The 14,615-nt window shown below is 35.7% G+C and overlaps 2 protein-coding genes across 4 annotated transcripts; both read left to right on the plus strand.

Moving 5' to 3' along the window:
* The first annotated feature begins 6,513 nt into the window (after positions 1–6,513).
* Positions 6,514–6,981, plus strand: LOC127129515 (uncharacterized mitochondrial protein AtMg00810-like). Its single transcript, XM_051058680.1, has one exon. It carries the CDS (start codon positions 6,514–6,516, stop codon positions 6,979–6,981), a length of 468 nt encoding a protein of 155 aa, XP_050914637.1.
* Positions 6,982–7,944: 963 nt separating this feature from the next.
* LOC127132332 (GDSL esterase/lipase At1g54790) lies at positions 7,945–10,405 on the plus strand. 3 transcript variants are annotated; one of them, XM_051061271.1, is made up of 5 exons: positions 7,945–8,529; positions 8,790–9,068; positions 9,157–9,524; positions 9,614–9,884; positions 10,000–10,405. In XM_051061271.1, exons 1-5 carry the CDS (start codon positions 8,088–8,090, stop codon positions 10,266–10,268), a joined length of 1,629 nt encoding a protein of 542 aa, XP_050917228.1. In that variant the 5' UTR covers positions 7,945–8,087; the 3' UTR covers positions 10,269–10,405. The 3 variants fall into 3 exon arrangements, with proteins under 3 accessions (XP_050917228.1, XP_050917226.1, XP_050917227.1); XM_051061269.1 differs by lacking the exon at positions 8,790–9,068 and having other exon boundaries at positions 7,950–8,529; XM_051061270.1 differs by lacking the exon at positions 7,945–8,529 and having other exon boundaries at positions 8,601–9,068.
* The last annotated feature ends 4,210 nt before the right edge of the window (positions 10,406–14,615 follow it).

The following is a 14,615-nucleotide window of genomic DNA, read 5'->3' on the forward strand; positions in this document are numbered from 1 at the left end:
CTTTCCTTGGATGTTTATTTTTGTTATCGCTTTATTTATTTATCCATTCCTGTTATATATTATCTTACTGTGATCTTATGGGGTGGATACTTTGGAGTAAAAAGCCCAACACACAGGCTTAGAGAGTTTAATTAAGATATGAGGGCTCTTCGTATTGACCTGTCGGACGTATTTATCTTGAGGGGGAGATACAGAGATCCCGCTTGGAGTAGATTCTTTTTGGAGTTTCGCTGGCATGTGAGTCACGTTCGCGCTGACAACCATTCTTCCAAAGAGGGCCCATGACTCCGAGGACCTTTAGACAACCCTTGGCTTTTGAAGTTAAAGACAACTTCTGTTAGAGGAGGTCATCCCGAAAGTATTGTTAACTCACAAGCTATCTTGTGGCAATAACAATATTTTCGCCTCATGATTCGTGAATCTAAGCATCTTCAAAAGTATTAGTACTCATCTTGTGAGGGTATATGGGTTTCTTCCAGGGAAACTTAACCTCCAACACACCTTAAATCTACAATGATCATGTCCTCTTATAGCATATGCATTCATAACATATTGCATTGTATACATACTTGGACCTTATTCTCAGAGAATCCTAAGGGTTTGTAGTTATGTAGTGAACATTCCAAGATGGGATGAAAAAAGAAGAATACCCTTTCACTCAAGTTTAAGCTTCCAAGAGTGGATAACTTGTTGGCTCTCAACAGCAAAATTACTCCTTGTAAGAAGAACAACTTCATCTGCAGATATGGACAGATCATGGATCTTCTTATTACCTCTGTGGATGTCTCAGCTTTGGCAGCCGTATCCCAATATTATGATCCACCACTCAGATGTTTTACCTTCAGAGACTTTCAGTTGGCTCCTACAATTGAAGAATACGAGAAGCTTCTAGGTTGGTATGTGAAGGACCACCCTCCCTTTGCAAAGTTGGGTGAACTGTTAATGCCTGAATCAGTTGCTGAAGCACTCCACTTATCTGTTGAAGAGGTAGCCCTTGGTTTTAGACCTAGGGGATTTGCTCGGAAGTTCTTGGAAAAAAAGGCATGTGCCTTGGATAAAGAAGGGAAATAGTTGCCCTTCAGTGCCATTCTAGCCCTGCTGATCTTTGGATCCGTACTATTTGCAAATGACGACAATTACATAAACCATTCCATCATCAGCGTATTCGTATCTAGGAACCCTGTCCATGCAATGGTGTCTGATATGTATTACTGCTTGCACACTAGGCATGAAAAGAGGAAGGGCATGGTATTGAGTTGTGCTTCAATGTTGTACACTTGGTTGTTATCTCACATGCCTCAAAAGGGGCCTTGGGTAGATTTTTTGAAGGACTTAAGGTGGTCCCAAAAGTTTGTCTCCCTTACTGCCGAAGCTTTGGTTTGGTACCTTCCTACCTTTAACATAGAGCAGGAAGTGAAGTCCAAGTTAATTGAAACCTCTGGCATAATCAGTTGTGGTCAGATTAAGTCAAATGAAACCTCTGGCCTAACTGAAGTTTAAGTTAATTGAAACCTCTAGTGTAATCGGCTGAGACCGGGTTATGCTTAATAAAACCTATAACCTAATGAAACCGGTTATGTAAGCAATAAACCTTTGTTCGGGTTATGTTCAATAAAGTTGGTTAAGTAAGAAGAACTTCTAGCTAGGAATTGAAGTCTTGGACTTAAGTAATCAATCTCATAGATGACAAACATAGTCAAGATTTTAGAACATAAATAAAAGGGCAATGAGATAACATCAAGGGCTCTGAAAGGGCCAAAACATGTAACAGAAAAACAAAATATTGTTTAAAGATGCAAAAGGGCACATCAACACTAATGGACAATAACAAGACATAAACAAATTTAAACTTCATGATTGTTGTCTTCTAGAGCTTCAAGCGTTGGATCATCCACCATCACACCCTTTGAACCCTCTGTTTCAGGGTAAGCCTCCTCCATGTCGACTAACTTCCCGTCCACCACAACCTTGAAAGATCCATCCTTGACACGTTCAGGTCAAGAAAAATGCATAAATCTTTAGCTTTAGCTCCCTCAAGGATTCATCTCCAATAGAGAGCTAATATACATGGGCATCTTGTAAGGATTTTTTTTAAGTTTCACTAAGAACCCAAGCTCGTTCTACTTCCTAGGTCAAATCGGCATTGGTCACTTCCAGTTCTGACCATTTGGATTCAACAATTTCCTTCTGCTTAGTCATTTCCGATAGTTTGGACTCTGATGTCTCCTTCTGTTTTTCATCTCGGAAAACTGCTTGGTCAATTCCTCCACTTGGACAGTCTGAGCCTTCAAGTCGTCTTTTAACTTGGTTATGTATTTATTAAGACGAGCCTCACTCTGTTCGTGGGCGTCACCTACTTCAAATAAACCCCGAGTCATGACCGCACACCTCATCAAGTAGGCCTCAAGGTTTTGGGTCAATTATTGAGCCCCTATTGACTTCACCTTCTCAATATCTTCAATCGCATTCAAATGATCATAAAGATATCTCAAACCATCGAAGTTGTTGGACCATAACTTAAATTCTGAAGATGGGTTAGTTGGATGACTACTACCTAAATCTTGCATCAAAGTTGCAATTGTTAGATTGGCTTGGCTCATGTCGTCACTCATCAGTGTCTTCATTTTTTTCGGGGAACCCGCTTTAGAATTCCCAGGAGGAGGAAGAGAGGTAGGTTGGTGCTCTGACACAATGGGGGCTGCCTTGGTGGTATCCATTTTCCTCTTTTTGAGGGTCCAAGTTTAAATACCCGTCATATCACTTTTAGAAGCAGACTGATTCCCACGCCTCGCTCTGGCTTCGACCATCAATTTCTTTTGTTCAGATAACTTGAGGTTTGTCATTTTTGCTAATAAGAAAAGGACCGTACATAAATTAAAAAGTAGGATTAATAAGGTTACTAAAAATCAATAAATAAGCACATATACGCGTTACCCAAGAAATCGGAAATTTGTTCCGGGTCTTCAGCCAACTGTAGTAAATCCTTAACTTTCACTACCCATAAGGCATCCAGAGTGGCCAAAGATCAGACTTCCAAAGTGCTTAACTTGTCATAGTCGAAGCCGGAGATCGACAATGGACGGTTTGACCAATAAATTGGGAAACAATAGTTCTCGTCCAACACATATATGACCCAGGTACATCTCTTCTCGCTCTTCACTCGAAGGAATTTGTCCTTAAAACACTTATAATTAGTAGTATAAGCTTGTAGGAAGCTCTTTCCCAGAATCCCATTGAGGGAAACCCAACCTTCTTTTTCTGCCCCTTTCAACTCGAAAAATGAGAAAAATAATCCTAAGGTAGGAGTTATGTCCATTGTGTCACAAACAATTTCAAAAGCCTTGATAAAACCCCAACCATTTAGGTGTAATTGAGAAGGGGTTATATTTTGGATTTTGAGGAGATCGAGCTCAAAATTAGCAAACGAGATGCGGATTTTAAATTCCTCAATCACTCCTAAATAGAAATATAAGTATTCATCAGACACTCATTTGGGTTGAGTAATGCATACACTATCACCATCCATACAAGGTGCTAGTATAACATCTTCTTCATTTCCGATTGAAGAGACTAATGTATTATAATGAAGCTTCGAGATGTAGCTTTCGTCAATGGTACTATGGTTGTAACTTAGAACTTATTTATCTATTAAGGATCATGTAGCCTCCATTTGAGTGTCCAAAAAACCTGGGGACGAAGACTCTGAGTCAGTGATACTAATAGGTGAAGATATTTCCCCATAAACTTCTCTAATTATCGTTTCAAAATCCATTCGAATCAAATAACTCTCACACTCTCACATGCAAGCATTCCAAATCCTATTTCTATCACTAGCAGTAAGGGAAATCGAACATTCTCCCGAGAAACTATAGCTTCATATCGAAGACATAATAAAAGAACAAAAAGAGTGAAAAGGGGAAAGAAAATGATACATGGGGCTTGAGATAGAAAAGCAATCGAGTGAGGGATGAAGTAAAAATTTGTCTACAACACTTGGGGAGAAGGTGTCTAGTTTTGGTAGTAAACAAAATGAAAAAACAAAGTCTTTTTAAAAACAAGTTTGTAATGGTCAAGTAACTCTATCAAAAAAGAGTAATGATGACAAATGAGAGTTCCCATAAAAACCATCATGATGAGGAAAGAGAAAGCTTTCTCATCATTAAGATGACTGACACCTCAGTGATTCGCCGAGTAGGAGGTCGGTCTAGGGAAACGGAATTCCAAGATGATATTGATCGAAGACTTCAATCCAATAAGACCTTGTGATCAAGGGGTTTATGTACATCATAGTATTCCTAAAAAGTCGAGTTTATGTAAACCGAGTACTAGGAGGCCTGTAAGTCGGATAAGAACAAATAACATGATGGTTTTCGTAGAATATTTTTCACAATTTACAATCTTATCATGGTAATCAGAAAATTTAAATAGCTGGTGGTAATACTTTATCGATCACTGAAGATGGCGATATGACTTCTGATTTTTGGGATGTGCTTGTATCATCCAGACTTGCTTGCAATTTATTATTTGTTGGTCAATTGGTAGATAAAAATTATAATGTTAACTTTTTTAGTGTTGGTCGTCTTGTGCACAAGCAGGTGTCGAGGAAGGTGATCGCGAAGGGGCCTAAAGTGGGAAGATTGTTTTCGCTCTAGTTTTTTTCTAGTCATTTATCTATTACTTGTAATGATGTTTTAAACTCTTACGAGGATTGACATAGAAAATTGGGCCATCCGAGCTCTGTTGTTTTTTCTCATTTATTCAAAACTGGTTTATTGGGAAATAAAAATGGTGCTTATAATGCCTCAGTTTCATGTTCAGTTTTCAAATTAGATAAAAGTAAAACACTTCCTTTTTCAATTGGTGTCCGACATGCTTCCACTTGTTTTGAGATGATTCATAATGGTGTGTGGGGAATGTCTCATGTAGTTTCTCATGATCATTATAAATATTTTATTACATTTATCGAGGATTATAGTAGTTTTACTTGGATATATTTTCTTCGGTCAAAATCTGAAGAGTTTTCTATATTTAAGAAATTTCTTACATATGTTGAAACTCAATTTCAAGCTAGTGTTAAAAAAAATATTCTGGTGGTGAATACATGTCTCTTGAGTTTCAGGAGTATCTTTAACAAATGAAATTTTGTCTCAAAGATCTTGTGCCAGTACCCCTCAACAAAATGGGATATAAGAACACAAGAATCGTCATTTGCTTGATGTAACATGCACCTTACTTCTTCAAGCTTTTGTGCCATCCCAGCTTTGGGTAGAAGCGTTGTCCACAATTGTCTTCTTGATCAATCATCTTCTGTTTATGGTTATTGATTTTGATTCTCCTTTCTTTCATCTTTTTAAAATTCGCCCTGATTATAAGGCTTTACATACTTTTAGGCGTGTGTGTTTTATTCATTTAACTCAATTTGAAAGACATAAGCTTAGATCACAGTCTATTCATTATGTATTTATGGGGCATAGTCACTCTCATAAGGGCTTTGTTTGTTATGATGTCTCTAATAAACATTTTCGCATTTCTAGAAATGTGACATTTTTTTATAATCAGTTTATGTTTCCTTGTGTGTCTCCTGACATGAATGATATTATTAGTCTTCCTAAGTTTTCTATTATGCCTCAATCTCTAGCAAGTTATAAACCAGATCATGTATATGTTAGAAAACATAAACAACAAGTTCCCACTCCCCTTCTCGATGTTGATCCGCCACTTGATCTTCCACTTGATTCGGTACTTGATCTGCCACTCAATCTGGTACTTGTTGAACCATGTCGTTCTAGTCAAATATCTCGAGCACCTGATAGATATTCACCAGAAATGTATGATTCCTCACATACTTTTTCGACTTCCTCACTTTCTAGCATTATCTACGCCTACTTGTTACTCACATGCTGTTAAGGATGCATGTGGGATAAAGGCAATGAATGAGGAGCTTCAGGCTCTTCAAGAGAAATTCACATGGGATATTGTCTCTTTTCCTACTAATACAAAACCTATTGGATATAAATGACAATAATTTGCACTCTACTTTATTTAGCTGCTTCTAATGGGTGATCTCTTTATCAAATGGATGTGAAAAATGCTTTTTTTCATGGTGACTTGATTGAAGTTATTTATATGACTCCCCCTCAAGGTCTATTCTCTTCATCTAAGGGTGTGTGCAAGCTTAAATGTTCCTTATACGGGTTGAAACAGGCGCCTAGGGCATGGTATGCGAATTTTTTCTCCACCCTACTTGAGTTCTCCTTTACCCATAATCAATATGATTCCTCTCTATTTATTCATCGCACAACTGAGTGTATTGTTCTATTGTTTTTGTATATTGATGATATGTTTATCACTGGTTCAAATCATGCTTCTATTGAATGACTTAAACAACATTTACAAGCCTCATTTTATATGAAAGATCTTGGAAACTAGCATTATTTTCTTGGTCTTGAGGTTCATTCTACGTTTAAGGGAATTTTCCTCCATCGACACAAGTATGCCACATATTTGACTTATATGGCTGGTCTCCATACATCTAATTTGGTGGATACTCATCTTGAGGTAAATGTTAAATATCATCGTAATTATGACGAACTTTCGCTTGATCCCTTATTATATCGGCAACTTGTGAGTAGCCGTAATTACTTAACTTTTACTCGCCTTGACATATCTTTTGACGTTCAACAAGTAAGTCAATTCATGCATTCTCCTACCCATCTTCACTTGACAGCAGTTCATCCTATAATTCACTACTTGAAAGGAACTCCACATCATAGTTTATTCTTTCCTTCAGGAATGATCTCTCAATTGAGTGCTTATAGTGATGCTGATTGGGTAGGGTGTCTTGATGCTCGACTATCTGTCACCGGTTGCTGTATGTTTCTTGGCTGTTCATTGATCATATGGAAAAATAAGAAGCAAGCAAGAGTTTCTAAATCTTCCACTAAATATGAGTATCGTGCTATATCTGCTGCTTGTTCATAAATAATTTGGCTTCACGGTCTTTTGAGTGAGCTTGAAAATCCTCAAACAAAACCTACATCACTTTATGCTAATAATACTGGTGCCATCCAAATTGTTGCGATTCCCGTTTTTCACAAATGCACCAAGTATATCGAAGTCGATTGTCATTCAATTTGTGATGCCTATGATGATCAACTAATATCACTTCCTCATGTCAATACTCAATTTCATATTGCAAACATTTTTACGAAGGTGGTTCCTCGTACACATCATCAATTTCTTGTTAATAAGTTGATGCTTCTTGATCATCAGCCGCATCAATTTGAGAGAATATTAATATGAAATGATTTGATGTCATTTGATTCTTCTTAATTGTGTATATTTTACATTCTTAGAATAGAGTAGAAAATCAAATAGAAAATATTTATAATTAATCATCATAAATACTCGTATAATTATTAATGGAAGCAATACAATACAGAATCATATCAAACCAGAATTTTTGACATAATTATACCTAAAACTTATAACAAAAAGGAATATATAAACAACAATCAAAGAACACAAAATACGATATTTGTTCACACAACTTGATCAAGTACGAATACATATGCAATTATATATTAATTGTAATTTCTTATTACTATATATATATACTCTAAGAGTACATCTCTAATAAACTCTAATTTCTACCAACTAAAATATACCCTCAAAAATATGATAGAGAGGAATAGGATTCCACGCAATAAGTGCGTCATGTTGTAGTAAATTTCAACAGTCCGATCTTAAATGAATGGAAAAGATTGTTTAGTGTTGATTTGATGAAGGTGTAATATGAATGAATAAATCTAAAATCAACGGTCAAGATCTAATAACACGTCTAACTTCATTCTTTTTCTAACACAGGAGATCTTGGTCCTTATAGAGACTATCCTCTATTTCATTAACCTTCCTTCGTTTTCTCCAATTTCCTCAATCTCTTTCCAAAGTAACTCCCAAATAAATTTAAGTGTGATAGTTCACTAACTAACCTTTGAAATATGCATTCTCCAATCTAATCTTTTTCACTATTAAAAGAAAGGCAAAGAGTGTGACATAAAGATGGTATATGACAACAATCCAATCTCATGGAGATTACAAGTCAAGACACAATCAACCAACCCTTCAAGGAAAAACCATCTTCTTGCTTCTCCAATTGTCTTCTCTCAAGAACCTTGAAGCAACCAATTGAGTATTCATATCCATATAAAAGGCATCACATTCTTTACCAATATAATATTATATGCCACTTTCATTGGTCCAAACAAGCCATGGTGGGTGGTTCCAAGAATAATAATAACATGGTGCTTATTCTCATTCATGTTTTTGTCCTATCTTCTCTATGTATGGAAGTGGTGAATTCAGTTGATTGGAATTTCCCAGCAGTTTTCAACTTGGGTGATTCAAATTCTGACACAGGTGAACTTACTGTTGGGTTAGGCTTTCAGCTTGCCCCACCTAATGGACAGAACTTCTTCAAAACTCCTTCCGGACGGGCGTGTGACGGCCGTCTCATCGTCGATTTCCTAAGTAAAGTTTTATACTTTTTTTACATATTACATATGTAGTCGGTTGTCGTTACGTTTAGACTTTAGTCATCAGGTCGAGATCAGACAGAAAATACAATACATTGTTGATTGAATACTTATAACAATGAGTTACTTGCACTACAAGTTAGGTCCACCAAACATCAATTCTCACATTACATGTGTCACATAGAAAGATCATGTGTAACTAACTAACAAACTTTTTAGCAGATCCATGTTTCAAACACAAGCAAACTTTGAAAGTCTTAAAACACATTCTTTTCATGGTAACTAAGAATCAAATAGCTATGGCCAGAGAAAAACATTGCATAATTCTAACTATCATTACTATGTTCTTGTTACCTTGTGCCAAATCCATCCACTTAGATTTTCCAGCAGTTTTCAACTTTGGTGACTCGAATTCGGATACCGGTACCCTTATTTCCACTGGTTTTGAGACCCTTTACCTTCCATATGGACAAACTTACTTTCATCCGCCATCAGGGAGATACTCCGATGGCCGTCTCATCGTCGATTTTCTTAGTAATAACTTGAAAATTTTCTTTGTTTTTTTTCTTTCATTTTACTAATGATGCTAACTTTATGCGTTCTTGTTTATTTTATCTTGCAGTGGATGCGTTCGACTTGCCGTTCTTAAACGCGTATTTGGATTCATTAGGTTTGCCGAATTTTAAAAAAGGTTGTAACTTTGCAGCAGCAGGCTCAACTATCTTACCAGCCACTGCATCATCAATCTGTCCTTTCTCATTCGGGGTTCAGGTGTCTCAGTTTCTCCGGTTCAAGGCTCGCGCGCTTGAATTGCTCGCGAAAGGTAGGAAATTCGATAAGTACGTCCCGAGCGAAGATAGTTTCGAGAAGGGACTATACATGTTTGATATTGGACAGAATGATCTTGCTGGCGCGTTTTATTCAAAATCATTAGACCAAATACTTGCCTCAATTCCAACCATTCTTGTAGAATTCGAAGCCGGAATCAAGGTTTGTGTCAACTGTCAAATCAAATCATCTCCTTTTATTAAAGAGATTAACATCAAAGAAATCTCATTCTTTGTTATTTTTTTCGACAGAGACTCTACGATGAAGGGGCTCGATATTTCTGGATACACAACACAGGTCCTCTCGGATGCTTAACACAAAACGTTGCCAAATTCGGAACCGATCCTTCAAAACTCGATGAAGTAGGATGCGTTAGCGCACATAACATCGCTGCGAAAACCTTCAATCTACAGCTTCATGCTTTATGCAGTAAATTTCAAGCACAATATTCAGATTCAAATGTTACATACGTCGATATCTTCACCATAAAATCAAACCTCATTGCAAACTATTCAAGATACGGTTAGTATCTCGACGTTACATTCATCTGTTTCACTAGTTTTTACACTGTCAGTCAATCATAATCGCCAGGTCATTAAAAACATTTGACAGTAACGTTTCGGTTATATATTTGTAGGGTTCGAACAACCTATAATGGCGTGTTGCGGATATGGAGGTCCGCCATTGAACTATGATAGTAGAGTTTCTTGTGGGAACACGAAGATAGTTAATGGAACAGCGATAACGGCGAAAGGTTGTAATGATAGTTCTGAGTATATAAGCTGGGATGGAATTCATTACACTGAGACTGCAAATCAGTATGTTGCATCACAGATTCTTACTGGAAAATACTCTGATCCTCCTTTCTCTGATAAAATGCCATTCCTTCTCAAACTCAAGTTCTAAATATTTTATGTATTGTTTTTTTTTACTCATTGATTTATTCTTTATGATATGATAGTGTAATGAAATTGACATAATGTTAAAGAAAAAATGTGCATTAATATATTAAGGCTTGATGCACTACAACATTTTAACTATACGGCAACGCATGAAAAGCGTTGCGAATTCTAAACAGACCGTTGCCTTTACCTATGAGAACGCTGCCTTTACCTATGAGAACGCTTGAGGCGTTGCGTTAGCCTTTCAGAACGGTTTTCACATGATTCCTTTTATAGTATAGAGGATAAGTACATTTAAGTTCACATTTGATTTTTCAATTTTAGTTTTATGCAAGCAAAGTGTCGCATAGGAATATAGATTGGTGGTAATAGAGTCTAATGTATAATCTTGCAATGTTACTCTTCTCTAACTTCCACAAGCTCAATTGTAACATGACTATACTATGTAAACTTGTAATTAGAATTTTTTTTCTATATTTTATTATGTAATTCAAATCAAACTGAAGAAAAATGACTCGGTTTGGTTTGATCCTAGGTTGACATTTTTTAAGTTAAAAAATTTATTTTATAAAATTTTAAAATATTTAACTTTTTTTCAAATGTCTAATTATTTGTCCTATTATTATTTGTGTAGAAAGATTAGAAATGTAGAGATGTGGAAATTACACTTGTCACCTTTAGAAAACAAGTAATTTCAGTCACTTGACTATATGACAAAACATACCTATTTTTTTATATATTAAAAAAAATACAAATATTCGATAATTTTTTAAAAGAAATACAATCACTATAATGAAATTAAAAACTAAAGATAATTAATTTAATTGATAAATATTAATATTTTTTTGAAAGACAAAAATGATATAGATAGAAAAAAAGAAGGGAATAAATCACCCAAATAAAATATAAAAGCAATGCTTTCAGGTCATTTTCAGGTATTAGAAGTCAAACTTTGCAAAGAAATATACAACAGAGGGGCTAACAAAGAGCAACACAAACAAAGGCAAACAATAAAAACCTTCAAAAAAATCCCACCTTTTAAGGGTTCGGGCTAGATTTCATATCATCAAAACCACCATAAACATAAAAAAACACCTCCAAGATAAGAATCAGGACCACTGAAAGTCAAGAACTAAATTGTTGACTCTCAAACCGCTCTTAGTTAAGACAAGGGATAAAGTGTGAGTATGAGTCTCATATTAGATAGAAAGTGGATGTTGAACACTTTATAAATGAGAATACACATAAATCCAATGTCTTAAGGTTTTGGGTTAATATGTGGTGTTCAACTCATTTAAAGTGAGTGTTAAAAGCCCAATGTGATGATCCTCGTACCCCCTCGTGACCCAACAAGAAGTTGTCTAGAAAAAACTACCACCTTAAAAGGTGTCCAACTAACCCCGATAAAGGGAAAGTTTAAATCCTTAACCTGTAGAGAGAGAGAGGGGGTTTATAAAGCTCCAACTGGACTTTATAAATAGAAGAGACAAAGACAACCCCATCTTTAGTATGACACCACCACTACATATCTATATATTGAATGAGAGTCAAACCTTAAAGAACAAAAAAGAAGATTAGTAACCAAATGTTACTCATGGACAAAAAAAGGCCTCCTCTACCTCAGATACTAAATTAACACACATATTTCTCACCGACGAATCTCATTAGCGGTCCCCTCTAATTGCTCAAATATAAAATAAAACTCTTGGAAGCCAAATCATAAGGGGGGTGGATCAAACCCAAGGGTTAGTCCAAAAAGAAGTATGAAGACCCAATATCACTCTTTGATTAATAAAATCCCTTGAATCAATAAGAGGAATAATCTTTATTCGAATATAGAAAAGACACTCATTTTCACCAAGTGGATGCAGCCTACAAACTACAAGAGAGTCCTAAGTGGATTTGAGTCGGGGGTTAGGCCTCACATGCAACCCAGAGTACCTAAAAGGAACAAAATTTATCTTACAATGGAGGAAATCAAAAGCAGAGTCCAAAAAGATAGGAACCACATTAACCCATACCATATTACTCTTAAAAAATTAACCCAAATACCTAATGCCATGTCAAAACCCCTAAGGATAACCTTAGTAAGCCACAAATTTTCTACATAAGGATTAAACAAAATTAAGGTATTGTATACATAATGAAGATGAAAGACAACTAAATATGAGGATCTTATCCTAATGCCAAAAAAAAATCCAACTCAACTGCCCGAGTGAACCTTTCATTAAGCCCCTTTTCCACTGGAAGAAAAAGGAGCGAAGCTAAATGACCGCCTTGCTTAAAACATATTTGGATTCTAATATCTTGGATTCGACAACACTACGAGATTTCATGCAAAAACACAAGTTTTCATCCTAGATATCCACTTATCTTTGAATCCAAATCTGATAAGCATATAATCGAGAAAGGTCTAGCTTATCGATTCCTACGATTATCTTGAAATCCACCTTGAAAATAAGATAGGCCTTACTAGTCTCTTTGGCAAGTCAATCAACTCATTTAGAACCACCATATTATCAACCATCCCGTTTAAGGAAGGACGGTTGATTAGGGGAAATAAGCTTATACATCACTTTCCCTAGTTTATTTTCCAATACTTTGGTAATTAACTTGTACAAGGACCCCACAAGTGATATAGGTCGAAAATGATCCAATTAAGACAAAGTCTTAACCTTAGGGATTAAGGTCACAAAAATAAACAAATGTGAATTGTGTAAAGATGAGAGTGTTAAGAATAAAGAGTTTGAATTGTGGAAATGTGGGGAAGTCCCATATTGGTTAGAAAAGTGGAGACTTGAGCATTTATTAATGAGAGAACACACACACCTATCATCTTAAGATTTTGGGTGAGATATGGTGTGTCTCTCACAAGGTGTGTTTCTCATAAGGAAAGACCTAAATGTAAAATTGCTTCCTTATGTTGAACCCCATATTGAAGACCTAATAGTGCCTAATCTAGTCTCCAATGGAAAATCAATGAAAATTGTTGTCTTCCAATATTATATGACAACTGTTTAAAGAAATTATACAATAATTCAATACAAGATCATGTTGAAAATAACGAATCTTTGGTATTGAATCTTTCTTGTTGTATACGATGTTTTCTCACTGATTTATACATGATATACCCTAATGATGACCTAACTCTTCCAGAATCAAGAACTCTATGAAGCCTCTATTTCATAGAAATCTTTACTCAACCCAATCCATCCATTGAACCTTGACCTATTTGAAGAACATGGAAACTACAACTTCATTTAAAGCCACTTCTTCTAAGTTATACCGAAGCAACTCTTGGAGAAAAGAGATTTCTTATTTTTCTTACTTGATTGTCGAACCCCAACCATGACCCCACGAAATGTCAATCTCAAAAACAACAATCGTCACAAAGTGTTAAAACAAAAACAAATCTCCTCACACAAATCTCATACACTAGGTTGAAAAGTTAAACCAAATATCAATAGAAAAATCTAGAGCTTTGAAGATGAAAAGAATTTGCAGATGCACTCTCAAGATCCAAAACTTAAAACGATGTTCGTGAAGGTTGAAAGAAAAAGTGTGTTGTTTGTTTATACAATAAAATGTTATATGTATGTTGTGAGAGAATTTTAACAAAATGATCTATATATGAACTAGATGTTATGCATAGAATATGAGAGAAAACCCCATGTGGTTCTAGTTTGAGCAAAGAGTGAGTTGAGGCGTCGATAAAGTCTAATCAGAGACACTCCAAAGAGATTTCCAAGAAGCATATGAAAGGCTGGAAAGGCTTAAGGCAGAAAAATAAAATATTAAATCAGTGGAAATATGTATCAGAGTTTGGCTCGAAGATGGAAGATGATCCAAGGAGTTTTCCTAAAGCATACAACAACCTTGGCAATCTAACATTCAATTGGAGAAAAGTGTGAAAGAACAAAGGGGTGGAGGGCTCTCAACATTCCAAAATGTTAAGGCAATAAAAGCTGAGGCAAGGGAAAAATCTCTAAAGGAGAGTGAGGGAGAACTCGATGATCTGTTGGTTTACCTCAGACATGAACGAAGTAAGGTTGATAAACTTAATGCTAGATTGTTGGTGTTGATAAAGGGTGTTGACAAACTACTTTAAATGACGATGGAATTGTTGAAAGTTTCTAAGATGAAGAAGACGACGAGTAATATTTTTTCATTTAGTCTCCTCCCCTAATTTATACATTTCATGTTTAATTGTATAGCTAGCACATTAATCTATTGAGAATGTATATTCCATGTTGGATTTTAAGTTATGATTTCTTTCGTACCTATTTTCTTGCTGGTTATATTTCATAATATTTAGATGTGGTTAAATTGTTTCGTTTTCTTATCTTTATAA

The sequence above is a fragment of the Lathyrus oleraceus genome, chromosome 3, assembly GCF_024323335.1.
Source record: "Lathyrus oleraceus cultivar Zhongwan6 chromosome 3, CAAS_Psat_ZW6_1.0, whole genome shotgun sequence".
Taxonomy (NCBI): Eukaryota; Viridiplantae; Streptophyta; class Magnoliopsida; order Fabales; family Fabaceae; genus Lathyrus; species Lathyrus oleraceus.

What these genes read in the sequence shown, in the direction of transcription:
- LOC127129515 (XM_051058680.1), top strand. Translation starts at nt 6,514, where the DNA reads ATGGCTGGTCTCCATACATCTAATTTGGTGGATACTCATCTTGAGGTA.
- LOC127132332 (XM_051061271.1), top strand. Translation starts at nt 8,088, where the DNA reads ATGGAGATTACAAGTCAAGACACAATCAACCAACCCTTCAAGGAAAAA. An exon ending in TCTCATCGTCGATTTCCTAA is followed by an intron (nt 8,530 to 8,789) that starts GTAAAGTTTTAT and finishes AAACTTTGAAAG; the next exon opens with TCTTAAAACACATTCTTTTC. An exon ending in TGCAAACTATTCAAGATACG is followed by an intron (nt 9,885 to 9,999) that starts GTTAGTATCTCG and finishes ATATATTTGTAG; the next exon opens with GGTTCGAACAACCTATAATG.